Consider the following 26425-nt stretch of genomic DNA (forward strand, 5'->3'; position numbering starts at 1 on the left):
GACCACCCTGAGGTCTGGTCACTTGCCCTGGGGCCTTTGCTTGTGTTGCTGAAGACATTTTCATCTCATGGGCTGCTCGAGGGAAGCTTCCAGACCCCCTTCATTCACCTGGAGTGTAACACGACACCATGGGTGTGTCTCATCACAGCCTGTCCTTCTGTACAAGTGAGCAGGTGGCAGTGTGGGTCCCAGGCAAAGCCCAGGCTTCCCAAGAGGAGCAGGGGAACAGGTGGCCCCTCTGAGCTTGGAGTCCTACTTGGCAAAATCGGCCCCGATGAAGCCTCTGGAAGGTTCTCAGCACCGAGCCTGGAACACAGTAGGTGCTCGGGAACTGACTAAAATTCAGCTGAAATTTGGAAGCCGACTGAAGGGGCAATTTGTTTATTTATGCCATGTTCGGTACACAGGACACAGCCGCAGGTGAGTCTCAGACAGAGCTAGGCAGCCTGCAGTAAAAAAACAGCTCCCAACATCTCAGAGGCCTAACGTGCAACCCTTCATGTTTCCTCTTGCGAAGTTTGTTGCTGGTCAGGTGGCTCTCCAGGACCCTGCTGCTGGCATCCTGCGGCCCCCAGGAGCTGCCTCAGCACGATGGTGGTGTTCCACTTACACCTGTTGCCAGGAGGCTGAGAAATTATGGTGAGCAGGGGACAATCCTGGAGCACTCAAGTCTCATCCATGGAGGGCTTCAGTGTGGGCCTCAGTTTATCTACCTGTCAAATGAGGGGCTGGGTCCGTGGGGCCGCGCAGGGAGCTTGCTCAGCCCCTCCCCTCCCAGTTCACTGTCGCAGGGCTGTTGGCCCTGCATGGAGATGGGGAGAAGACGCTGGAAGGGCCACAGTCAGCACCAAGCAGAGCGACACAGGCTCCTGGCTGCCCATGCTGCAGGCACACCCAGAAATGCAGGCCTCTAGTCCACCTGCAGACATTCCCGAACACAAGGGCCACTGGGGCCACAGCGACGGCCCAGGGCACGCCCAGGCCGTGCTGCACCAGGATGGAGTGGGTGCAGCGCAGCATAGGGCCTAGGGACAGGGAAGAGGCTCTGGGTACCTTCTGGGAGGTCTTTCCCAAGCCCAGGGCCCCAGGTCCCAGATGGCCCTCTGAAGACCCAGTCCCTACAGCCATGCTGGGGTGGGAAGACCCAAGAAGCACCCAGGTAGCTCAGCCTCAAGGACTCCAGCTCAGAGGCTGGGCAGCCAGAGCCAGGCCTCGGGAGGGTGGGCTGTACAGAACAGCCCAGGGCTTGGCACGGTCCCCCAGCGGCTGTGGGGTGAGGGGGCGGGGACCCCTGGGGAAGCCACAGGGCAGGATCTGGCTGGATCCGGGCAGGCACAGGACAGTTGCCAGGAAGGGTGAATGCCCAACCATGGGGTTTGCAAAGGCCCCTCTTGCGGGGTCCAGCGGAGCAAATTCAGGCTGTGGAGCTGCCTTGGCTAAACACTGCATACCAGGGCCCAGCAATGTCTGAAATGCCTGGCAGCCGGGGCAGCCCCAGCGTGTGCCTAGGGTCTCCTCTGTGGCAGTCCCCTTTGCCCAGTTGGTCATTCTTTCTCCCTAATCCTCGATCCTCACTGTGCCCTACACTGTTCATCTGTGTATGTGGGGGGGGGGTCTGCTTTTGTTCATTTGTTGTGAGTAACATCAGCTTTTTTGGGGGGCTGCACTGGGTCTTCGTTGCTGCGTGTGGGCTTTCTCTAGCTGTGGCGAGCGGGGTCTACTCTTCGTTGCGGTTCATGGGTTTCTCATTGGGTGGTTTCTCTTGTTGTGGAGCACGGGCTTCAGTAGTTGCAGCGCATGGGCTCTAGGGCACGCAGGCTTCAGTAGCTGTGGCACGCAGGCTTCAGTAGCTGTGGCACGCAGGCTCAGTAGTTGTGGCTCGTGGGTTCTAGAGCACAGACTCAGTAGTTGTGGCGCACGGGCTTAGTTGCTCCACGGCATGTGGGATCTTCCCGGACCAGGGATCGAAACCATGTCCCCTGCATTGGCGGGTGGATTCTTAACCACTGCGCCATCACGGAAGTCCCTAACATCAGCTTTAGACTGAAATTCTGCACATGTTCTCGGGTGCCTCTCACCGGACTCAACTAAACTGCACACCTGTGAACACTAAGAAGGTACTAGAGGCTCCTGAGGATGCCAGGGGCTGGGGCTGGTACTGTCAGGGTCTCAAAGGCTGCCCACTCTGACCAAGGGTCTCTTCTGCCTACTCCTGCAGGCTGGCTCAGGGTGCTGCAGCTTTGGGGTGCAGGGCAGTACATATGCCCTGTGGGCAATCCAAAGGCTTTCCAAGAGGAAAGCTGGCAGCCAGGGCTGGGCCTGGGTAGGGGGCCTGGCCTGACTGCCCACCCTCACACCCAGCCCACTCACTGGCCCACTCCTCTCCCCAACGTCGAGGATCCCCACCGTCCTCACCACCAGAGTGGATGACAGTGAACAAGGCAGAAATGACACAGACATGGTTCTGTACAAAACCTGAAATATTTTTACTCTTTTAAAACTTTGATCTAAGTTACCTTAGACCTCATGGACTCGATACAAGAGTAATATGAATTGGGAAATAAAACACTTTAATAGCCACAATAAACTTTGTTAGAAATGTACATGTTGCCAAAATAATAATAATAAAATTAAAAAAATAAAAGAGAGAGAGAGAGGAAGAGAGAGAACAGCTTGATGGCCAGGTTAGATTATATAAATGTTCAACAAGGACAGGAAAGGAAACCTTCAAAACGCCGGGTCGGAATAGTCAGGGCCCCATGAGGCTCACCCCTCCCAGCCTCTGGGTCCCGGGGCTGCATCCCCCAAACAGGATGAGCAAGGGTGGCAAGGCCCACGCAAAGCTGCCTCTCCTCATGGACAGAACACCCAGGGATGGGCATATAAACAAAGCTCATAAGAAATGTACAAATATAAAAAGCTACAAACATTAATAAATTACAGCATCACAAAACACAGAAACACTTCACAAGGTGCTAGTAAAATAACTGTACCCCCACCCCCTTCATCAACAAGAAGGAAAGAAAGAGCTGGTATTCAAGTTGAAGATTCCTCTTCAAATGTGTCTGAAATAGATCTTTTGTGTACTGTTTGCTTCTGTAAAGACAGATATAAGGCTGCAAAGACATCACTTGTTTTTCAGGCAATACCTTAGTTCCTAAAAGAAAAAATAATAATAATAACCATAATAATACAAAGAAAGAAGGAAAAGGAAAAGCATCGGAAACCCAACTGTTCATCATACTCGGCAAAAAACTCGTATAAATGTTAATGAAGGGCTCTATAGAAAGAAATTCCTAAAGATACTTTTACTCTTATAAAAAAGAAGTTATTTAAAAAGCTATTTACACGCTACATTCTATGAAAAATATGCTTCAGGAAATACATCTAAAATTAAAATACAGGATTGCCTGAGAAACAAATCCAGCCCCTCCGTGTCGATGGGCAGACACGTGGTCCAGGAGCCACCCATGCACTCGACACCAAACGTTAACAGGTGACAAGACAGAAGTGCCTGGCCCCCAAGTCCTCGGGCCACCCGGCCACCATCTGCCCCACCAGGCATATGGCGGGGTGCCTTGGCTGGGAAGTGCTTCTCGGAGTATAGATGGTCAGGCTGGACGGGGACCACCCATGTGGCTTAGCCTGGGCCCCCTGGGCCCCACACTGTGTCTGGGCCTGAACCCTTCCCTGGGGACCCCATGAGGGCTTCCCCCCCAACACTGACACACTGACCCTGCTGATGGCCCCAGCCAGCCCTGAGAAATGCCCCAGGCATTCAGGGTGCAACACCCACCATCCGGCCCACCACCCACCAGCCGGGGAGCACAGAGGCTCCTCTCCTGGCTGGGCCCAACAGTCTCTGGACTTGTCTGAGAATCACTTGGGAAGAGAAGGGGGGCACATACACACCCCGATCTCTCCTCCTCTTCCTCTCTAGTGTTCTTTGCCTTTTTTAAAGCCTCTGGAGGCTACCAGCCTGTGGCCAGCTCAGACTCTGGGCCTGGTGAGCATTGGCTCACTCCTCCTTCCTTGAAGGACTCATGCTCCCAGCAGAGCTGCAAAGGCCCTGCAATCACACCCATGCTCGGGGATGCCTGGAGGCTGTCCTGAAACTGGAATGGTCCTCAAACTGGCAGGGCCACGTTTCGGGAACTGGTCACTCTAAGCAACTTGAGAAAGGACGTCTGTCCGTATTGGCGAGCTCCGCCCGCTGAAGCAACAGATGCTCATGTGAGGGGGATGGTTGCCGGGAAGAGGCCAGGCCCTCCCTGGGGTGAGGCAGCAAGGCCACCCTCCTGGGGGCTGATGTTTTAGCAGGGCTCCAAGGGTCCTGAGCGGAGCAGAAGGATCCTGGCTTTCCAAACTTTAAAGGAGCAGTTTTCCATTCCGATGAATTTTCAAAATTTTCCCAAGCCTCTGTTTGGCAGTGGCCATGCCCTTTTTTGTACGCTTTCCTGGGGGAGGCAGAGACACAAAAAGGACAGATGAGTGACAGGAGCAGCATGTGGGATGGGGGTCTGTAACCCTCCTGAGCCCCCACCCTGTCTGTAAAATGGGCCTGCAATTCCCAGGTCCAGGGAGTTCTGCATCCCTCCAAAACCACCAATTGTCAACAAAGCGCCCCACTCAGAGGCTATGTCGACAAGGGGTTGGGCCGTGGTGAGTAGGGTAGGGACAGGCCAGGGATGGCATTAGGGCCACCTAGAGCCACACTCCCCATGTCCATGGCCGGCTGGGCCTCATGCCTATGGTGCAAGGGGTCTGGGGGGTGACAGTGGGGAATGCCACGAGACCCGGCCAGCCGTCCCACCCCTAATTCACACAGAGGAGCCTGGGTCACCTTAGGCTCCTCCCAGTGAATCCTCGGCAAACCACCAACCACACTCTGACTTCAAGCCAGGCCCCAAAGCCGAGGCCCTGGGAGTCTGAAGGGCCAGACCTAACTCCAAGGTAACCAGAACCCCCCTGGTGAGTAACCAGAGCTCTTGGTCTTGAAAGGGACCATTTGTTTCACATACTGACGGAGTGCCTGGCCATACACACACATGGCTGCAGGGACAAAGGAGACCTGTGGTCATCCACAGGGACAGTCTGCAAGTCTAGGTGACTCAGGGTCGGCGGGCAAGGTACCTTTGGCAGCGGTGTTGTTGGGGGATGACGAGGAGGGCCTCCTCGTGGTGAGGAAGACCCCAGGGGCCATGGGCTGAGAGGCACGGCCGGCTTGGGCCCCAGCAAAGGCGCCGGCTGCCGTGTACTCGTGGTCAACCAGGCTGCTGCTGTGGGACTCTGGCGGGGGCTCAGGTGAGCTGCCCTCCTGTGAGGCCTGGCTGCTGGCCGTGCTCGTGGAGGCCGGGGTGGTGGAGGCCGGGGTGGTGGAGGCCGAGGTGGTAGAGGCCGAGGTGGTGGAGGCCGAGGTGGTGGAGGCCGAGGTGGTGGAGGCCGAGGTGGTGCCGGCAGAGGCAGAGGCGGAAGGGGAGGTGGTGTTGGGAGCCAGCTTCCTTTTGGTGTTCTTTTTCTTTTTGCTTTTCTGCTCCTCCTTTGAACAAAACACGCAGGTGTGTCACCCCACAGGGCTGGCCAGGCTTCGGACACTGGGAAGCAGCCTGCAGCCTGGGAGCAGCCTGGTCTGCTGTGCACAAGGCTTCTCCCATGGAGCTGAGCGAGCCAGCACTGCAGGAGCAGAAAGGGCTGGATCACGCCCGAGCCCCACCTCCAGCCACCACGAGCTCTGCAGAGCAGTACTGGGGCCTGTGGAGAGACCACCAGGCCCCCTCTGTGAGGTGGGCCGTCCCGGACACAGGGACGTGCGGGATGTGGCACCAGCACTCGGCTGTAGTGGACAGACTCAGACTCAATCTGAGTTTACCTGTTGGTGGACACGTAGTATGGGCCCCGCCCCCGTCACCCTAACCCCCTCCATTCCCCACCACCCCACTCTGAGCTGCCATGAGACTCCTGCCACCAGTTCCCAGCTTCTCTGCTTCCCACTAGCAGGGACTTGGGAGCCTAGAGGAACCGGGGTCGGCACTACTCAAATGTCCCCAAGGCTGTGACAGCCCCAGACTGGGTGGTCTCCGTACATGAGGGTGGGGGGAGCAGAGGCATCTGGGGAGCCTGAGCCCAGGAGGGGGCCCCCTCCTCACCTGCTGGGACAGTTTGGCTGCAGCAGCTGCCAGCCCGGTCTCAATGGAGGCCACTCTGGTCCCCTCGCGCACAGGCCTGTCCTGCCTTGGCACCGACGGGCCGACCCTCGCTGCGGGAGAGAAGGTCAGCCTGCCTCGAGCAGCCACCCAATGCCTGTGCGCCCTCCTGGGATCCCCCGGCCCTGCCCCAGTTTGTCCCCAAATCCCAGGGACAAGTCACAACTCGGGGAGTGTCAGCATGGGCCCCAACCCGGTGTGGGGCTGGTTTCCCTACACCAGCAAGACAGGAGAGGTCAGGAGGGAAGTCACGTGCTAGGTGAGCCAGACCCCACCCCGCTGGCTGCCATGATGGGGGGCCAGGTGCAATCGTGACCCTCCCAGGGCTGTTCATTGAGGAGAAACTAGGCAGAGGGTCACCTCAAGACAGGGACACCGCACTGCCCTACTGGCAGGAGCTGGGATGCCTTTGGGTGAGCTTGCAAAAGCACCTGGGCTGAGGTCCCGGGAGAAAGAAGTGGAACCCCAGTCAGGCTCCCGCAGGCAAGTGACACCCCGTCTGAGCCCCCGCACAGAGCTAGTGGGTGTGGAACACGGCTGCTGGCCTTCGTGTGTGGATGGAGCTCCCCTTCCAGCCCCCAGCACTACCTGTCGGGCTGTAGGGAGCATCATCTGAGCCTTTCCTCTTCTTGGAACGGGACTTGAAAACAGGACTGTCCTCATCCGACTCCAGGGAGGGGTAAACTAGAGCGGCAAAGGGGAGAAGGGCTGGGCTGCTGGTGTGGCCACAGGAGGGTGGCTGCTTCAGGCTACTGGCAGAGCTTATGACTGGCATGCCCCAGGCTGTCCCCAGGCTGCAGAGCACCAGCCCTCCTGGTGTGGGTGCCACACGCATAGGCACAGGTGGCCTCTGAAATTGTCAAGCCCAGGCCCCCTTGAGGTCCAGAGAGGGCCAGACAAGGGGCTCCATCCAGCCCCCATGACCAGCTGTTCCTACCCCAGCCTGGCCACCGCACACACTTGAATGCCCAATTCGCAAAACGTCTCCTCTGCTGCTATCAGAGAAGAAAACATCTGATGTCCACGGAACTGAGTGGCTCTGAAGGACCCCAGGCTAACCTCCAAGTCTCTGGAGGAGGGAGACCCACACGGCAGCCCTGGGTGACTCATTGGGTACCTCCTCCCGTTACAGGTTCAACCTCCAAGGCTTGTGACACCCGAATCCAGAAAATGGCGTCCAGAAAATGGAGTTCACTCCGCTGTTGATCTGTCAGACCACGGCAGGCCCCTCAGTGAGGCCTGAAAGTGTCCACCAGATAGGGCAGGTCCAGCCTCACCACGGGAGGGCTCTCCAGGGACAGGGTCTCCAGGACAAATACACTGCCCTCAGACCATCAGGACTGAACTGAAAACAGGCCCTGCACCATGAGGGCCAGCACGGCCCTGACCCTGAGGAGCACAGCGCACCCTGCGGGGGCTGGGACATCTATGGGCAATGGGCTGAGGCATGGAGGTAGGTCTTCACTCCAAGTCCCCTCCCAGGCGGCCAACAGCAGCTCCTTCAGAGCCCGTTGGAACCCAAAGTGCCAGGCCTGGAAGGAAGGGCTGCAGTAGGAGGCGAGGGGCCATGCCCCTGGGCAGAGGCCACAGCTATGGCCCAGCCACCAACTCACTGCCCACCTCAGACTCAGGGCCACAAAGCCACTCTGGGCCTCAGTTTCTCTGTCTACACAGACATAGGATGGACACGGTCTCAACGTGTCTGAAATGGTATAGCCACGTGGAGAACAGTCGGGCAGGTTCTCAGAAGGTGAAACAGGCAGCGACCCAGGTATACACCACAGGAGCACCATAGACACAGGCCATACAAAACTCCCTGCACACCAACATTCACAGCAGCACTGTTCACAACTGCCAAAAGGTGGAAGCCATCCAAGTGCCTGTGGATGGATAAAGGGATAAACAAACGTGGTGTGTCCACGTGGTGGAATAGTATTCAGCCATCAAAAGGAACAAAGAGCTGACATGTGCTACATCGTGGATGAAGCCTGAAGACTATGCTAATGAAAGAAGACAGGCACCAAAGACCAAGCACTGTGCAATTCTGTTCACGTGACACACCCTGATTAGGAATATCTGCGAGGCAGCATAAATCAGCGGCTGCCAGGGGCCAGAGGAGACGTACTGACTCTTAACAGGTACAGCGCAGGCTTTCCTTTCTGGATGATGAAACGTTCTCAAATTGGGTGTGATGATGGTGGCATGCACATCCCTCCAAATACACTAAGCACCCCTGAGTTACACGCTTTTAAAGGGTGACTTTTAAGGTCTGTGAATCATATCCATAAGAGGGACCCGGCTCCCAACCCCCAGGTCTAGCGCCCCTCCCCGCACAGCGGTGCTCACCGTAGTCCGAGTCCTTGAAGCAGGCGTCCAGGTGGTCCTGCTCCTCCTCATAATCATCCAGGTCCACACTGTTCTTGGCCGCCCTCTTCAGCAGCCGCTTGCCTGCGCTCTTACTGCCAGCCCCATTCTTCCGGGTGCCATGGGCCGCCAGCGAGCTGCCCTTGGCCTGGCCAGCACCCCATGTGGTCTGCAGGCAGGAGTCGGAGGCCTGCAGGTTGGCCATGGACAGCATTCCCTGAATGGCTTCCTGTGTGCTGGGGGAGGCGGGGGGCTGGCTGGAGGCACAGAGAGACAGGCACTCAGCCCATGGCCCACACATCCCCCCACTCAGCAGCCAGCAGAGGGTGTGGGGTGGAGGAGAGTGGTAGCTGATAACTCCCCCATGGAAAGAGCCAGCTATCCCCGTCCCCTACCCTCTGTTCCCACCCCCCAACACCAAAGGAGGGCTGCAGGCCTTGGGACAGAGAGGGACATAAAGAGAGAAGAGAGGGAGGGGATGAAGAGGGGCAGAGGGATAGAAGGTGGTAGACAAAGGTGCCATTACTCCTGATCTCTCCTACCAAAAGGTCACCAAGCAGATTCCCTCAGGGACCCAGGCCACGCTCCTCCCTCCCTCTTGCACTCCAGCTGGTTTTGTGCACACCTCCACCCACCATGGACTCCTGCGCTCAGCCCCAGCCCCAAGCGCTCCCTCCCCCACGTCTTCAAGGGCATCCTCCCGTCTGGTACCTGAGATGGGGCAGCACAGCCCTCTCCCTCCCATGGCACTCGATCTCCCCAGGTGACTCACACCATCTTTTCATGACTGCACCTGCACCAGCACCCAGACCCTCACCCTTGCCCATCACCCCAGGCTTTTGTCCACCTGGGTCAGGATGGCCCACCCCGGCCTCTGGGGAGCCTGGCCATACCTCTCATTGCTCCCTGGGACCCTAGGAAGCAGGACCTGGAGTGGGGCACTGCTTAGCCCTCCTCCCTGGTCACAGACCCAGGAGGCCCAGGAGCCCCAGCAGCGGGCCCGCCCTGTGTGTCTGACATCCAGGCTCCCTCCTGCCTGCCCCATGTGCCCCCAGGGGATGGACCCACCTGCAGGGCTGCCAGACCCAGAAGCAGCCCCCAAAAGTGCCAGTCCACATGGGCCCCTGGTGGTTCTGCATGGTCCCTGCTCCCTCCTCCACTTCCGAGAAGTATTGGAAGCATGTTTAGTAAGACATTAGAACAAGAAGGAGTCCCTGCTCAGAAATAAGGTTCCCAAGATTGAGGCTGGAGGGTGCAGGGAGATGGAGCTGGCCCCAGGAAGCACAGACACAGAGGGTGGTCCCCTGTGGGCCTGGGGGCCCACCGAGGCAAGCTTGGACAAAAGCCATCCTGTGAGGGGTACTGCTGGGCTCCAGGCCAAGGACTCTGCCCCAAGCCAGGAGGAGGCGACGGGCAGGCGCCTCTCTGGGCAGCGCTGCACGAATACCACTTCCCCAAGCCCTGCCCGAGACACACTGGACCACAGCGTTTTGGGGTTTTGCTGGAAGCAAATGGATTACGGCTCCAAAGGCACAAACAATGGGAAAAATCAAGTATGGTCAGACCGCCGTGGAGAGTCGGGAGCCTTCCACCAGACTCTCCACCTGCCCCAGCATACCCCCGACCCCCACTGTCCCACGCCATGACGGCAAAGGGCTACCCAGACCCAGCCAAGAGCACACGGCATTTGGTAGCGGTAATATCATTGTACCATCATCGCTGATGCTTTCTGAGCCCGGACAGGTCCCCGACCCAGCACTAGAGCCAGCAAGAGCTGATAGCTGGCCCCCCATCCTCTGCCAGGCTCTCCAGTGCTCTACGAATGAGGCCCTTCCAGGCTCACCCTGAAGGTCTCAGGCACCCTCACCCAGCCTCATGGCCCAGACAAACACCTGGCTTCCTGCAGGGATGGGAGGGTGGGGGCCGGGACACTCACCATGAGGGTCCTCCGGGAGCCAACATGGAAGCCAGCCGCCTGCCTGTGCCATCTGGACCTCATGGTCCCAGCCCAGCTCGGCTGCAACCTGAGAGGGAGGGGCCTTGGAGCCCAGGGCTGCAGGCTGTCCACGTGGGCCGGCGAATCAAGGAGCAAAGTCTAACTAGTGCGCATGGAAAATAATACCTTAATCCTCCAATTATCATACCAAAATCCTCTCTTTCCCTCACCCCCAGGCAGTAAACACTAAGGAAACCATCCACAAGAAATTAACATATTTTCCTCCATTTTCTTCAGCTGCCTTTTTCCAAACAGCAAGTACTTAAAACAGAGCAAATGGACCATCAAACACTGACCTACACTCCAAATGGGAGACCTGGGAGAGGAACTGCCTGCGGCGGCCGAGGAGACCCAGCCCCAGCAGGCACACATGCACGTGTGCAGGCGTGTGTGAGCACATACGTGTGTGCCTATGGAGCAGTTCACAGCGCATCCTCAAACTGGCTGCCCTCCTCCCAGCAGGCTGTGTCCAGGTTCAGTCAGGAGCCCAAGCTGCAGCACCCGTGTCCCAGCTCCATGCAGGGTTCTGGCACCAGCCCCATCCGCCCTCATCCCAGGGGTGCCTCTCCCTGGAACTCATGGGGGACCCAGGGCGTGTAGGGCACTTCTCCAGGGTCTGAGCAACAACCGGTCACTGAGGTACCAGCTAGCCATAGCCTTCCCAGAAGAAAGGCACCTCCAAAGAGGTGAGGGGCCAGCCCGGGCACCAGCACCTTCCAGGAAAAGGGGGTTCACAGCCAGGCTTCTCCTCCTGGCAAAGGGCCTCAGGTCAGGGTCCCTCCCACCACTGCAAAGGCCACAGGGCATCTCTGCAGTGAGGGGCTTAGGTTTGCTCATCTACAGAAACCACTTAATGCTGAACAGGAAATCTGCACCCCACGGCTCTGTAGAAGCCTCCAGCCATACACTCCACTCCCACGAGAGAAGGCGCCTATGGCTGTCTGTGAGCATAACACTGCACAAATAATGGTAATTTATGAAAGAAAATACAACCATTTGATTTAGCAAGAACGCTTTTCAATCAAGCCCTAATCCGCCTCCCGGAGTCCCACTGTCTAAGACGGGGCTGACGTGCTGCCTCCACGGGCTCATGTAGCCCCTGGACCTCGATTCTGGAAGCACAGACTGAGAGGCAGTGGGGGATGGGTGGAGCGCAGATCTGGAGGACCAAGCGAACCCCGAGCAGGTCACATGAGCCCTGACTTCCTCAAGCCAAGTCCCTCCTAGCTGGATGTCACCGCCCAGCATGGTTAACATTCCAAGACCCCCACGCTTGGGTTCCATTATCAGCAGATGGAGATTCTGGCCCTGCCTCTGCCACTTCCTGGCGGTGTGGCCTTGAGCAAGTCACCTAAGCTCTCTGAGCCTCAGTTTCCCCATCAGTGCAGCAGGACTCTCCTGCTGGCTCGAGGACTAGGAGGGGAGCCACCCCCCACCATGGTGGCTGAGGTCCCCAGAATGGGGAGGCTACAGGGGGTGTGGGCCCTGATCCCTTGGTTGTCTGTCTGCGGTACATGTGGGAAAAAAAAAAAATGGCCATGATGCATAAAAACAAAAGTTAATTGGGATCAAAAGAGAATTTAACTGGGACCACCATGAGAAAAACCAGCCCAGTGGCCTTCCACCAATGCAAAACCCAAAGAAGATGAATCCATTTCTCTCAAAGCAAAGGACTACAATTGGGCAGGCCTAGGTAGAGAAGACCGCCTGAGCTGAGCAGACACGTGTCCTGGCCTGCCCGACCGCCCAGAATCTCAGGGCCTCCGGGAAAGAACAGCATGTACACCAGCAGCCAGTGGGCTCCTGAGGCCACACATCTGGATGCACACAGGTCTCGAGGACAGCGTGGCTTGGTTCCCACACACCCCCCAGCTGGTGTGGGAATCTGGGACCCCTGGCTGACCCAGCCGCTCCTCAGGGAGTGGGCTCTCACGTCCCCGAGCTCTGAAGCCATCATCTCCCTTGCCGCAGATAAGGGCTCTGCAGGGAAGCCAGCTTGGGGTCCCAGAGAGGCCCATTAAATGCCCTTGACCCTGACACTGGGCACACACTGTGGAATTTTTCTTATGTTATTTTTATGGCATTCAGGAAGTGATGAGACAGAGACAGCTGGGTGTCCTGGCCTGGAACAACCCTGACACCCTCCAGGTGCCCAGCCTGGCCCTGCTTCCCCACAGGCACCTAGAGGTATGGTGGCCCCACAGACTCCTCCCTCCATGGCCCCAACGCGGAACTACTTCTCACCTGACTCCCCATCTAGCATCTAGAATCATCTGTCCTCAGAGCTCTGTGCCCTCGCTCAGGAGCTCTGCAACACACAGGACCTGCACAGCCAGCCCCCTCTCACCTCTCTGGCCACCTGGCACCACCTCTGCCAGGCAGGGGTCCTGCTCTGGCCGCCTGGCCTCTGGGACGTGGGCTGACGGAGCCCTGCTTGGCCCACCTCTGTGGAAGCAGCCACTTCCCCAAGTTCCCCGTGGGCACCGGGCCTACCTGTTGGGGTTGTACTCGAGCGCGCCGACCTCCTCGCTGGCCTGCAGCAGGTCCAAGATGCCCGCAGCCGAACCCCCGCCATCCTTCTTCACTTTGGCATTGCGGGCGGGCTTAGTGTCCGTGTCTATGTGCAGTGAACCCTCATCAGAGGAGTCATCACTCTGCTGTGGGGACAGAGTAGCTGGTCGGAAAAGGACTTGGGGGTAGGGGTAGGGACTACTGTTTCCCTTCAGTGAGAAAAAGAGGTTTTTAAAGAGCCTGTCCTTGTAATGAGCACCATGGGGCTGGCTGACCAGACACACAGAGCAGGGCACAGGTGCCAGAGCTCTGCGCTGGGATCTTGGAGCCCCGCCTGCACCATTTCCCCAGGTGAACCTTGGTTCACAGGACCTTACGTGAGACCCCAATATTGAACATAGATACAAGAGGAGTCGGCGTGGTTGGACTGGGAACAGGCAGTGTGCCTGCACCTGAGGGACACCGGTTAATAGCGCCTGGCAAGTGGCTCTGCAGGGACACCTTGGGCTCTGCAGGCAGGGTATGACCCCAACAGGGAACCTGGCTTTCTTGGAGACGGCCACCGCATCCTGGGTTGGACATGCATGGCCTTGGAGGACATCTAACTTAACCCCCACACGTTTAGTGCAGGACCCAACCCACAGCAGGTCTGGCCTGCTACTCCCTGTACCCCAGTCCTCCGGCATCAAGGAGATGCACTATCTTCACAGTGGATTTGACTATGGAGGGCGGCTCCCAAGGCCCCACCACTCACAGAGACCTGCAGACCTTCCACAAGTCCCACATCTGTTTTTGTCCCTTTGTGCAGGGTCCCGGGGCTCAGAGCTCCACATCTGGAGCCCAGCCAGCCTCCCCAGGAGAACGTCCCCCTCTGCTCTCCACGCAGAAAGCTCAGTCACCCAGAAGGCGCTCGCTTACCTTGTAGAGAGCCGAGTCCAGCTTTGGCTTCGTAATGGGCGTGGGCAGCGGCTCCTTCTTGTCCAGTAGGACTGAAAGCAGAGCATATGGGAGTCAGCAGCAGTTTTGGAGGAGCAGAGGGGGACCCTGGTCCAGCCACACCCGATGCCCACTCCACATGCCTGAGATGGCCTATACGGGGCTGGGCCTGCCCCCTCCCCATGTCCCCCCAACTCACAGGACAAGTCCCTCTTCGGAGCATTTTTCTTCCTCCTAATAGGAAATTCGTCAATCTTGAGCTCCCCGTCATCCGACACGTACTCATACTCATCCCGCACTGGCTGGGGCTTGTCCTCCTTGAAGTTCTGCAAGGCTCCAAACACCCCTGGGCCTGGCTGTGGCTTGAGGGCCTTGGAGCTGGGGCGGCAGAAGTAGGCCGGTCAGTGGACATTCACACAGCCTGGCTAGTGCCTCCAGCACCACCCCCCACAGGCCTTGGAGGATCAACAGCCAGGCTGGAGCCTTCCCAACCCCACAGCCTCCTCTCCAATGTCGTGACCCCAGTGAAGACAGCGCACAACCCACAGGGTATATGCCTGGCCCTTTCTCGGGCTATTTAAGGTTGTGCCCCCCACTGCCAACGGATGAGCACGCCTTCTTTCAGGCTGCCCTGGGGCCTGATATAAGCCCAGTGTCAGATGGAGCCAGTGCCAACTGGCCTGGGTTTTCTACAGAGCTATTCTAGAAAAATAATTTCAGGGCCGAGGTGTAGACACAATAGTCTAAAAAGTTTCACACAACTCATCTCTCTCCTGGGGCAAGACAGGGCTACTGCAAACGAGGAGAGTCCAACGCTCCAGCCGCTGTCTCCCTGTGGGCTGAGGGCACAAGCGCACACTCAGCAGTGGGGACAGCAGGCAGGGCACAGGCATCTGCGATTCTCAACAGGTACAGCTCTGATTCCCAACAACGGAAACACAGAGGACGGCTGGCAGTGAGCCCTGCTGGGTGTAGTTATGAGCTACGTAACACAACACACACGTACACACACACCCATGTACATACACACAGGTGTGCCATAGTTATAGAATCATGTCTCCCTTTCTCCCTTCCATTTCTAAACTCTGTAGTACAGTCGGTCAGTCATAGAGTTAATGCTGTGCAGAAGCTCCCCGGGACCCAGCAGCTGAGCTTCAGATACATCAAGGCCGTGCTCAGGGCCATGAAGTCAGGGCAACCGGGCCCCTGCAGATCAGACCCAACCCACCTGCTCACCAAGCAGCCTTGGCACATTGCCGTGAGCTCTTGGGAATAACAGGCCCACTTGTGCCAGGCTCTTCAAGAGCACAAGATGCTGACAGGCTCTGTTCCCCCACCACCTAAAAATGGCCTTCTCCCCCCATCTTGCAGATGAGAAAACTCAGGCCTACAGCAGAAAAGTGGCCCCATTCCCACTGGGACGTGTCTGCTTCCTGATTGCTGGGCACCCACCCTGGACTTTGGATTCAGCATACAACTGGGTGTGGGACCGAAGCCACCGAGGGCCTTCTTGGTGGGCACAGGGTGTCTGGCCCACCAACCTCCCATCTGGCCAGCCCACCACACTGGTCAGCAGATGGAGACCCCTTATACAGTCCAGAACCCGGACACACCAGCTCACACATACCCTCCCAGGCGAGGTGCCCCCATCTCTCAGCTCAGTGCCATCTCCTCCAGGAAGCCCTCCCACCAACTCCCTTGGACACACAAGGCCTCCACAGCACCCCAGGCCCCACAAATCCTTCTTCCATGGCCCCCATCACGGCCATAATTTTAGATGGATTTGAGAGTGTTGGATTCATACCAGCCCCTCCCCACTGGCCTCTAGACTCCAAGGTCAAGATCCTGACCCCCACCACGTCCTCTGTGCCAGCCCAGGACAGCCACTCGGCTAACATCTGCCCAGTCACACTCTCCTACTCCTTGCTGGCGCACACCACGGCCCCCTCCCCACCTGCCCAAGCCTTTTGGCTTAGGAGGCAGGAAGGGAGTCTGCCTGGAGGCCCTCATGAGGGGTGTGCCGAGCAACACAGCCCTGGCTGTGGCTTGGGTGCAGCCAGTTCCGAAGGGGGGCTCACCGCGGAGCCCTCCAGGAGGGTGTATGTGTGTGTCGTGTGTGCACAAGCAGGGGATGTGTGTGTGTGATGTGGGGGGGCGGTGTTCAGGGTGTGTGTGTGGCACGTGACACACGTGCAACCAACCCCTCCTGGCACGAGCACGCACGTACCCTAGCAGTTTCTTGTTGGAGAAGGAAAATGAGAACTTGTTGTCCTTGTTCCCTGACAGAGGAGACTTCTCCAACTTCTGCTCTTCCTCCATCTTCAGTAGGGAGTCGGGTTTGCTGTTCTGAAAAGCAAACCCAGGACCATCCCTGAGCCCCACACAGGCGCCCAGTGGGCAGAGGCAGCTGGACTGGGCAGCCTCCTCCCTCTGACATGTCACCTGGGGACCCACTGCAGCCCCACAGGACCTGCCCACAGGACCTGCCCTCGGATGCTGCCCAGCTCCAGGGAGTGTGAGCTTGAACCAGGGCAGGCCACAAAGGGCAACGCCGTCCATGCTCTTAGGCCGAGATGTGCCCAGGCCAGCCCCTCAGAAGGTAGCTCCATGGAAGCCACGTGCACAACCAGACCCTCAAAGACCTTCACGGCACTGCCCACCTGCAGACAGGCAGACACACACCTGACATCCCCCACAGGCGCACACACACACCACCAAGCCCACACTTGCCCCACACACCACCTTCTTTCACTAACATAGCCCTCCCTGAGGGTAGATTCACTCACCAGCATACCTGTACACACACATCTCACCTTGTACTTCCACTTGGCCTCCGACTTGCTCTTGGTCTGCTCTCGGATTTCCAACCTCTCCACGTCGTTCTGCGTGCTGATAACCTCCTTGTTGGGCACACTCAGGACATTCTTTGTGGCCTAGAAAATACTAGCCATTATCTGGTAGCGGACATGGGTGGGCAGTAGGCCTCCATCAGGCTACAGTACAAAGTGAGAACCACACAGCACAGAGTTCCTGCCTCCTGCTGGCCTACATGCATCAGCTAATCCATCAATCAATCTACCCAACCACCCATCCAACTAACCATCCATCCATCCACCCACCCATCCAACTAACCATCCATCCATCTACCCACCCATCCATTTATCCACAATCTACCTATCTACCCATCCATCCACCCACCCACCCATCCACTCATCCATCCACTCATACATTCACCAACCATTCATCTATCCACCAATCCATCCATCAAACCATTCACCCACACATTCATTCATCTACTCTTACTCCTCCCTCCCTTCCTTCCTTCCTCTCTCCTTCCTTCCTTCCATTCATTCATTCATTCATACATTCATCTACCCTCTTCGCCTTGAGGAAGGGAAAATCAATGTGCCCCACTTAAGCCCTGCAACACTAGCTCCAGTGGCCACCAAACCCCTGGGAAGTGAGCAATGACCGCCCACTAGCAGGAAATCACTCAATGTGGCCTGGTCTCGGGGACTCATGGTCCCCAAAGCCCACACCTAAGACCCTCTACTCACATTGGTGGGTCCTCAGGGCCAGGCCTGCCTCTCTCACTGCCACAGGGGCTCAGGCCCCCCAAGGACCTGCCCCCATCCCTGGCTCCACCCCTGCCTCCCCACTGCCCTCCACTGGTGCCTCACCCACCTTCAGGTCTCAGCCAATGTCTGGGCCCCAGGGAAGACTCAGCCGGCTTGTCCCCCCAGATGACCCTCAGTGGTGCCACCCTGACCCAGCAGAGACTCTGCTGCCTTCATCGTGAGGGTCTCTCCCCAGCTGCCCACTACACCAAGCTTGTTGGGGCAGAGACCAGCTGCCCTGGGTCTCTAGCACAAGGACATGGCAGCCCCAGCACCATCCCGCAGGCCTGGTCCTTGGAGGTGTCTGCAGGCCTGCTGACTAGAGGTGGGGAGAGTGAGGCCACCCACCTTGCCCTTCTTAGGAGGCTCAATCTTGGTCAGTGCCTCCTTGGTGTGGGCCTCCAGCAGGTCCAGGTTGGGGATGGTGGGTGAAGCCGAGCCCCTGCACTTCTTCCCCTTCTTCTTGCCCCCGTCCTTGAGCTTCAGGGATTTGGGAGGCTTGGGGGGCTTTGGGGGCTTGGGAACTTTGGACGGCTTGGGCATCTTCACGGTTTTGGGAGTCTTTTTTTTGGACACTTTCTCCAGGAAGGACCGAGGAGGGCTGGCCTCAATGGGGGATGGGGGCTCCTCCTTTTCTCGGTCCCCAAAACAGACCTCGTCCGAGGAGACGGCCGCAGTTACTTCAGGTCGGGAGGCCTTGGAGGCATTCTGGGAAAAGGACAGGGAGAGGTGACCAACCACACCCTGCCAGGAGGGTCTCACAGCCCCAGGCCATGGGAGACACTCGAGCGGAAAAGGAGCATCTGTCTACATCATCAGTGACACGCTCACATTCATCCTACACCATCTGTGTGACAGGCTCACATCCATCTACACCATCTGTGTCACATATTCACATCTGTCCCACACCATCCGTGAGGCAGGGTGCCATCCATCTACATCACCAACCACTTGACCCCTTTACCTCCTTGGTGGGGACTAGACAGGCTCACACAAGCAGGGTCTCAAGGGGCTGAAGTCACCCCTGCAGAGTCCTTCCCCACCCCCACAGGGAGCTGGAGGGAGACCCCACACTAATTCCCAGGGCTCCCACCAGAAGACTGCAAGTCTACCACCGGGACCTAGGAGTCCAGAGCCATCATGCAGGTGACCCTGCCCCAGAGGGCTAAAGGAGGGGCTGCCTCACACATGGCCATCTCTGGAGGGATACCCAGGGAAGACAGGCAGAGGCCTCCCTCAACCAGGGTCAGCGGGCCCCCGAGGTCAGCCCTACCTCACTGAGCCGAATCTCTTTGGCAAGGTCTTTGATGAGCTGCGATGGTTTGAAGTGCTCTGGTAGCTCATCTTCATGCTCCGCCAAAGCCTGCAGGACAGCCACGCACAGGGTCAGCGGGTCAGCCGCCTAGTCTGGGCACCGATGCCCATCCACCCTCCACCCACAGGGGCCCCAAGCAGCCTCAGCTTCTGTGGTTCCTGACTCAGGCCCTCTGTCCCTCCAGGCTGTCCCCCCATCTACCCACCCAGGACCTCCGGCCCCACTGCCGCCCCGACAGGCACAAGGGCAGGTGCTGCCAAAGGTGTGGACTGGCTGCATGGGGTCCTAAGGGAGTTAGCCCACTCTGGCCAGACACTGCCCCACCGAGGAGGCCCTGCCGTGACTCCACCCTACAGGTGTGGACTGGCTGCATGGGGTCCTAAGGGGGTTAGTCCACTCTGGCCAGACACTGCCCCACCGAGGAGGCCCTGCCGTGACTCCACCCTACAGGTGGACAAACAAGTCCCCGAGAGGAGGGGGTGCCTGAGTCCACCACCAGTTGTGAAGTGAATGTGGGCCATCCCTTCTTCCCGGGCACGAGGCCACTCCACCTGGCCATACAGCTGACGTGAGGTAGGAGGGACACCCTGCACTACTCCAGGCCTTGAGGCAAGAGAAGATGTAGCTGAAAGGGGGCTCTAGGAGGGTACCTGCTGCCCCACCTCCTGGACTCCCCACCCCCACAAGGCCTCCTGCGGGCCTGATGGGATCTGCTCAGACTACGCTGGCACCCCTGATTGGGAGAGAGTCCCTTGGCAGCGACAGGGAGTCCCAAGGCTGACCAGGCCTCTCCACTCCCTCTGTACCAACAATCCAGGCAAGATGCCACAGGAAGTTGGAAGCTGCTTCTCTGGAGGCTCCATTAGAAGTAGCTGCTGCATGGATGCTAGTGAGGGTGCTAACGCTTTACAGTGGGGGCATGAGGTGGGGCCCAGACATGCTGCTTCAAGAGAGCCATGAGGGGCAAAGGGCAGTGCTACTGTGGTGGTGGTGGGGGGGTGATGGAGGGGCATGGGGCAAAGGGACTGTCCTAGTCACAGAGCAAAGCCAGCTTCTGAGTTGATGCCTGGGACAGCCAGTAGGACAAAGAGGACATCTCCACTCTCCTCTTCAGAGCCCTGAACATCCAACCAGTCACTGACTCGAGTCCTCCCTGCTCCCTGTGCTTTTGGGTTCACGCAGTGCTGTCTCCACCACCTGATTTCCTCCCACTGAATCTCCCTGCCGCCCAGCCCCCACCCCTCAGGCCAGGTCCTTAGATGGAGGGCTCTGTCCTGCACCTGCCCCCACCAACAGGTGTCTGACCTGGCCAGGAGGCACCCACCTGCTTTTCACATGCTAGTTCCCACCAAAGGAAGGACAAGCCTTGGGAATGACTCCTCGCCTGCCACCCTCCCTTCTGCCCTGGATCACGCCTAGTACACATCCCTACCTGCTTTTTCGTCCATGATCTGAAAGCACCATTGAGAATTTTAGCTCCTTGGACTAAATGAGGGGGCAGCTGCTTCCCAGACTTGTGAGAACCTGGGGGAAGACAGACGGGTTTGCTCAGGAGGGTGCCCACTCTCACCTGCCGCCTGCAGGTGACTTAAAGGCCCCGTGGTGGGGGACGCTCAGGGCCAGACCTTTCAAAGGCCTCTGCCCACTGCCACCTGCCCAACTGCCAACGGTTCCTCTTGGAACCTAGGGGATGCCCACCTACGATGCCCTGCGAGGGGCAGGATTGGCCTTCCCATTGTCTACACACCAGGCCCCTTATGCAGGTGGCCCAGCTCCTCCCTCCACCTGGTCCCCAGCCTGCATCAGTGAGGGACCACAGTCATGCCCCAAACCAAGCATCCCTAGAGGCTTTCTGATTCCCACCCTCACACTGCCCCCTGCATAGCTGAAGGATGCTGGGCAGTGGGTCCAGTTCCCGCTGGGGTGGCTCAGGGCAAGCACCACCGCAAACACACCCCTGGGAGCTGGAGCCAGCCCCAAACAAAACGGACAGGGCATTCCCCCTTCAGGCAGAGAGCTCAGCATGGAGGCAGAGCAGCCCCGAGCTCTGACACCACCGGGTGACCATTTGTCTGGCCTGTGGCAAATCCCTGGGTCCTCTCAGCTCTGGGGCTGCTGAGCTGCCAGCCCCTTCACAGAGGAAGGCCTGAGGCAGAGAGGCAGGGGCAGCTCAGAGAGGCCCAGCTAGTCAGCGGTCACCCTGGTCAGGCTGTCCCAATGTCCCCAAGTGTGACTCCACCCACACGACCCCCATTCCGTCTCCCTGGCAAGAGGCCCCTAGGGCAGGGCACTTGCTCTGCCAGGGTGGAGCACAGGGCTTGAATTCAGAGAGCGATGGAAGAATTTCACTGAAACTTGGCCAGCCCAGGTTAAGAACCATTTTCAGCTTTCTCATCTCAAATTAGAGGCAAAGTGCAAAGGTGGTGGTCTCCACTCAGCTCTTATCGGAACACAAAACAGCAGCTTCCTGGAAGGGTGGGTGCTGCTGAAAAAGGAAGCTCTCTGTGAAAGTAAATGCTCCTCCTGGGTCCTTCACCCGGCTGCAGGAAGTCTGCAGACCTGAGCAGGGGGTGGCCACCAGGAGCCAAACGCTTATCCCGAAGGCATGGCCTGGCAGGGCCTAGGATGGAGGGCCATGCCCACAGAGGGCATGGACCCGGTGGAGCCCACCCCTTCTCACAGGCCTTCCACGGGGGACTCTGGCATGCACACCCACCCACCCACAGTACAGCAGGGATGCTGCAGGGGTCCCTGCAGGCCTCTCAATATCCCAACTGAGCCCTGTCAGTAACCACCCAAGGCCGCAGGAACCGAGCAGAACACACACCAGGTCTGAGAACATGCGGCCAGTGCTCTTTTTGCAACACCAGATGACCCTGCAGGCAGGAGTCCAGTCCAGCCCCACAGCACACAGACAGGAAAAGCAAGGCCCGTGAGCTAAGGAGACTTGCTCAGGGCCCATGAAGGCATCGCTCAGCCTGTTCCCCAGGGCCCAGCCGTCCTGCTGCATGATGGCAGAACTGTTACCACTCCCCGGCGTCCCTGAGCTCCGCACGCAAACGAACTGTCCAGAGCCGCAGGCTGAGACGCTGACCAGGGGACGTACTTTTGAACGCCTCCAGCAGGTGCTTCCCCATGTACCAGCAGGCAGTTTCGAAGTTGGGAAACTGAGTCAGGCTGCCCAGTTTCAACCTTCTTTCCACTTCGTATGCTCTGGAAGCCATAGCAAAGAACTATTCAGTGCATTAAGTCCTGAGCAGGCAATGATAAAGGAAGGTGAATCCACACTACGACCAGAGGCCACAACTAGGCCATGACCGCTCAGGCCTCCCTTCTGGGCACTACGTGGCAAGGTGGACCAGAGGACCACATCAGGATGAGCGCTTTGCGTTAAGGGCAAGCCCCGTGGGCCGCGGCTTCTAGAGCTCTGGGTCAGTGCGCAAGGAGAAGGCAGCTCGGCCTTTCAGCTCACCCCAAACCCACTACAGTCCCGAGGCTGTCCAGTGACCAGGCACCTCAGGGGCCCTGGTAAGATCATGGCCCCCCTCCTCCTTCCCCCCCACCACCCAGAGGCCCAGCCAGGACTCAGGAGAGGTACCATCATACCGATGGTGGGGACCCCGCCCAGCAGATCCTGGGAGTCAGGTGTGGCCCTACCTCATCTGCATCTCCACGCTCAGGCTGTGCAGAAAATGTCCCGCGAAGGCCAGGCAGTCCACAGGTGTAAGTGTGGCATATATCCAGCCTGGGGAGACAGGGGTGGGGCTATCTCTTAACAGTGCTCTCATGCCAGGCTCTTGGCAGCCACCGGGCCTGACTCCTGCCAGCCCTTCCTCTGTGCCCCCATCCACCTGGGCCCCCTGGAAGGTGCTCTGGCCCTGGCTTCCGTGTAATGAGTGGGTGAGCCCTCCCAGAAGGACAGACTGTGTCCGAGCTCACAGTCTATTCTATCCAGCCCTGTATGGTACAGACAGGGAAACTGAGGCCCAGGAGCCAAGGGGACTTGCTCAGACCCACCCCAGGGTCAGGCTGCCTGGCATCCCTCATCTCCACATACAGGGGTGGAAAGAGACAGGCAGAGTTGCCACACCCCCCGGGAGAGCTGGGTTTGTCCCTACAGACTTTGGGAAATAACTGTGATTATAGGAAACAGGGGTAGGGACTAGATCAGGAGGCACTCAGAGGCACATAAATCAGTGGAAATGTGAGGGCCTCCATATACGACAATTAGAAAATCTGAACACTGACTGGCTATTTGGTGATACTAAGGAACTGTTAACTGTTCCTTTTTAAAGTGTGATGACAGTATTGTAATTATGTTACCTTTAAAAGGAAACCTTACAGATACGGTGAAATATTTATGGGTGAAGCAACATGACATCTGTAAAGGGCATTTATCTGCTCATGTCATTTTTCCTCCTTCTGCATGTTTGAGATGTTGAGATCAGCGAACACCATCTCTGACAGTGTGGCTGCGCTCTCTGGGCTGGGCTCTTGGGGCCCCATGCAATCCCACGTGCCTGGCCTCTGTGAGCACAGCCAGGCTGGAAGCTGTAGGGCCTCATGGCCCCAAGGTGGCCCCAGAGGTGACCACAGAGCAGGACTGACCCCAAGGCAAGGCAGGGAACAGCCAGGGCATGACCTCCCCTGGCAGACGTCAGAGGTGGGAGACACAACATGAGGACAGGGCACTCACCCGAGGGGATGAAGAGCGTCTGGCCCTGCTTGAGGGTGCACTTGTAGCATTTGTCCACCTGGTCAGCAAAGAACATCTCACTGTGGTTTGAGGCCGACTGCCAGCGCTCATACAGGGAGATGTTGGCCGAAGCTGGCTTGATGAGATAGAAGATCTTCTCCCCCTGCCAACAAGAGGCCATTGGCGGAGCCTGTCATATGCTGGGGATGCTGGGGGTGGGCAGTGCCCATCATGTCCTGGGGATGCTGAGAGGGGATGGAGCCCACCGTGTCCCGGGGATGGGTCCTAGCTTCAACAGCATCCTGCCCAGGCCCATCATTCCTCCCCTGAAACACTGGGACCACATGTGCTTTGCAGTTCAGATGTCTGCGTGTTAGGAAGACTCTAGGCACTGGCGCCTCCGGCATGTTCAGGGCAACCCCTACCACTCCACACGCCATATCTCTGCAGCGCTATGGATGGCTATCTACCAAGGGGAACAACGTTGTGACCTGCTGTCTGACAAGTTACAAGAAAGCTCTGCTCTTGAGAGTGGCTTGGGTCCCAGATGGAGATGGAAGGACGGCCCTGCTGCCAGCACCAGCACCAGTCCAGCCCTGCACTTGGACTAGGGAGATATAGACTAGAGAGGTCCTCACTCACGAGGCACACAGGCTGAGGGTGGGGATGAACGGGGGGCGGGGGCAGGACTTGCTCAGGGCCTCGAAGGGCTAGGATCAGAAGCTGAGCTGCCTACCCTAGCCTGGGCTCTAGCGGGTCTGGGGAGACCCGAGGCAAGGTGGTAAGCCCAAGGCTTAGGTTCTCCTTTTTTGTTGTTTTTCACATCTCCCTTTTCCCCTAGCTTCCCTACCTGTCCCCAGCCAGAAGTCCCCTAGCTCTCTCTGCCACTCAGATGCCACTGCAGCCTTGCTCCCCAGCCCCCAGCCCACCCCCTCATCCTCCCAGTGGGGCATGTTCCCTCATCCCTTCTGCCAGGAAGTCTTCCCAGCACAGCTCTCCCTTCCCTGGACATGAGCCCTTGGTCACCACTGCAGTGGGCCTCCTCCAATTGCTTCATGAGCCTCAATCTTTAGAAAAGGCAACACACATGTGCTGCTCTGGTCCTGAGGTGCTCCCCCCAACCCCCATGCCTCCCAAGGGCCCAACGTCTGTGTCCCTTCTGTGGAGAAACATCTTGTCCCTCATCCCACCTGATGCTGGCCACTGTTAGGGCCTGTGGGGACTACAAACAGTCCTGCAGGTGGACAGTGGCCTGGTCAAGAGCAGGTCTTGCCCCTGAGGCCCCTGTAGGGCCCACATGGGGAGCAGAGGCCAGCGCTCACCTTGAGCACGTGGTACCATGCAGAGGCACCCCCGGAGTCGATGTGAAAGTCAGTGTAGCTGTCCTTCACACAGATCAGGCAGTACTTGGTCACCTTGGGCTTGGCCAACAGTGCGTCGTCAGGCCAGTAGTTTTCTACCCAGGACAGTTTCTTTACGATGTCAGGAGGCTCCACAAAGCTGGACATTCTGGGGGCACGGACAGGAACAGTCAGCAGTGATGGGAACCGTCAGCACAATTGTTTTGCCCACTGGGCAGGATGGGAAAGGTGCTCTGAGATGTGTGTCCCATGCCTATTTCTCCACCTTGGGCTACATGGCATTGCTCCCATTCTACAGATGAGCAAACTGAGGTTCACAGAGGGCAGAATGAGCCCAGCTGCTGGGTGTGGCTGCGGCAGGCACCCAACACTGAGCTCTCACCCAAGGACAGGCGTGGAGAAGGCCTGAGAACCATCTACCCCAGAAACAACTTCCTTCCTGGAGAACTGGAAAGAGACTTGTCAGGTGGGCTCATTCTAGTGTCACTGGGCACGATGGAGCCCTGAGAGTAAATATCATTGCTCATGCACAGCCCAGGCGCTTCCTGTCAACGCCTAAGGAAAAGCCACTTCTCTCCAGAGCAGACAACAGGGGTGCCTGCAACTCCTTGCCACGCTGGGCCATGTCAGACCAGATAACTGATCTCCAGGGAAGATGAGAAAAGGCAAAGGCAGCCTTTGATTCTATTAAATGTCACTGTCCTGGATAGAATGCACAATACTGCACCAAAAACATCCAGCTCAGCAGCACCTGTGCAATGACACTTCAGCCAAGCTGAGAACCGGGTCTCAGTGTTCTTGCTGCCTTGGCCACATCTCTGCCTTCAAGGCCATGCCTGCTCGGACAAGACGTTCGCAAATCATAAGCCAGGCCACCCTGACCTCAACAGCCTCACTCACAGGCTTAAATCTCCAGCATGTTCCAAACTGCTATCCCTCTCCATCCCTCCACCCTGGCCCCACTCACCTGGTGTCAGAGAACTCAAGGTTGGTGAGGTTAAGGACCCGCTTGCGGTTGGTGCTGTAGTAATAGTCCACAAACTCCTTCAGTTTCATCTTGCAGTCCTTCTGCTTGGTGACGTCTGTCACGTCCACACTCCGCTCTGGGCCTGGGGAGGCAGCAGGGGAGGGTGAGCACACCCAGGGAAGATGGTGTGGCCTTCTGTGAGGTCGGGGTCCAGGATGTGCAGAGGAAATGCTCACTCATCCTCAGAAGACAACTCAGAGAGGGCTGAATGCTGAGGCTCTAGGCTCTAACGTCTGACCCTCCCCCCACCTGCCCTGTCTGCTCCTTCCCTTGGGTGGCCATGAAGACCCCCTGGTACAGTGGGGTGGCACAGTAATGAGCCTCAACTAAGGTGGCCAGACAAGCAAGTAAAAATATAGGACGCCAGGTAAAAACTTACACTTCAGATAAACAATGAAG

At 57.9% G+C, this 26425-nt stretch overlaps 1 protein-coding gene across 4 annotated transcripts in view; it reads right to left on the bottom strand.

Annotated features, from left to right (window-relative positions):
- Nucleotides 1-2462: 2462 nt before the first annotated feature.
- Nucleotides 2463-26425, bottom strand: part of PHF2 (PHD finger protein 2) — a 94422-nt gene continuing 70459 nt past the window's right edge. The window contains exons 5-23 of one of the 4 annotated variants that reach the window (XR_009541649.1): nucleotides 25967-26108; nucleotides 24961-25147; nucleotides 23639-23801; nucleotides 22600-22687; nucleotides 22049-22155; nucleotides 20375-20466; nucleotides 18901-18990; nucleotides 17976-18335; nucleotides 16824-16943; nucleotides 16238-16356; nucleotides 14210-14388; nucleotides 13993-14063; nucleotides 13057-13220; nucleotides 8550-8824; nucleotides 6792-6887; nucleotides 6147-6256; nucleotides 5134-5539; nucleotides 3913-4457; nucleotides 2463-3157 (exon numbers count right to left, since the gene is read on the bottom strand). Coding sequence is in view for 3 of the 4 variants with exons in the window: in XM_060155430.1 (XP_060011413.1) it covers nucleotides 4369-4457; nucleotides 5134-5539; nucleotides 6147-6256; nucleotides 6792-6887; nucleotides 8550-8824; nucleotides 13057-13220; nucleotides 13993-14063; nucleotides 14210-14388; nucleotides 16238-16356; nucleotides 16824-16943; nucleotides 17976-18335; nucleotides 18901-18990; nucleotides 20375-20466; nucleotides 22049-22155; nucleotides 22600-22687; nucleotides 23639-23801; nucleotides 24961-25147; nucleotides 25967-26108 (2858 nt within the window). In the remaining variant the exon portion in view is untranslated. Of the gene's footprint in view, nucleotides 4458-5133; nucleotides 5540-6146; nucleotides 6257-6791; nucleotides 6888-8549; nucleotides 8825-13056; nucleotides 13221-13992; nucleotides 14064-14209; nucleotides 14389-16237; nucleotides 16357-16823; nucleotides 16944-17975; nucleotides 18336-18900; nucleotides 18991-20374; nucleotides 20467-22048; nucleotides 22156-22599; nucleotides 22688-23638; nucleotides 23802-24960; nucleotides 25148-25966; nucleotides 26109-26425 lie in introns of all 4 variants that reach the window. The other 3 variants (XM_060155431.1, XM_060155432.1, XM_060155430.1) reach the window with 3 other exon arrangements.

The sequence above is a fragment of the Lagenorhynchus albirostris genome, chromosome 7 (genome assembly GCF_949774975.1).
Source record: "Lagenorhynchus albirostris chromosome 7, mLagAlb1.1, whole genome shotgun sequence".
Classification (NCBI taxonomy): Eukaryota; Metazoa; Chordata; class Mammalia; order Artiodactyla; family Delphinidae; genus Lagenorhynchus; species Lagenorhynchus albirostris.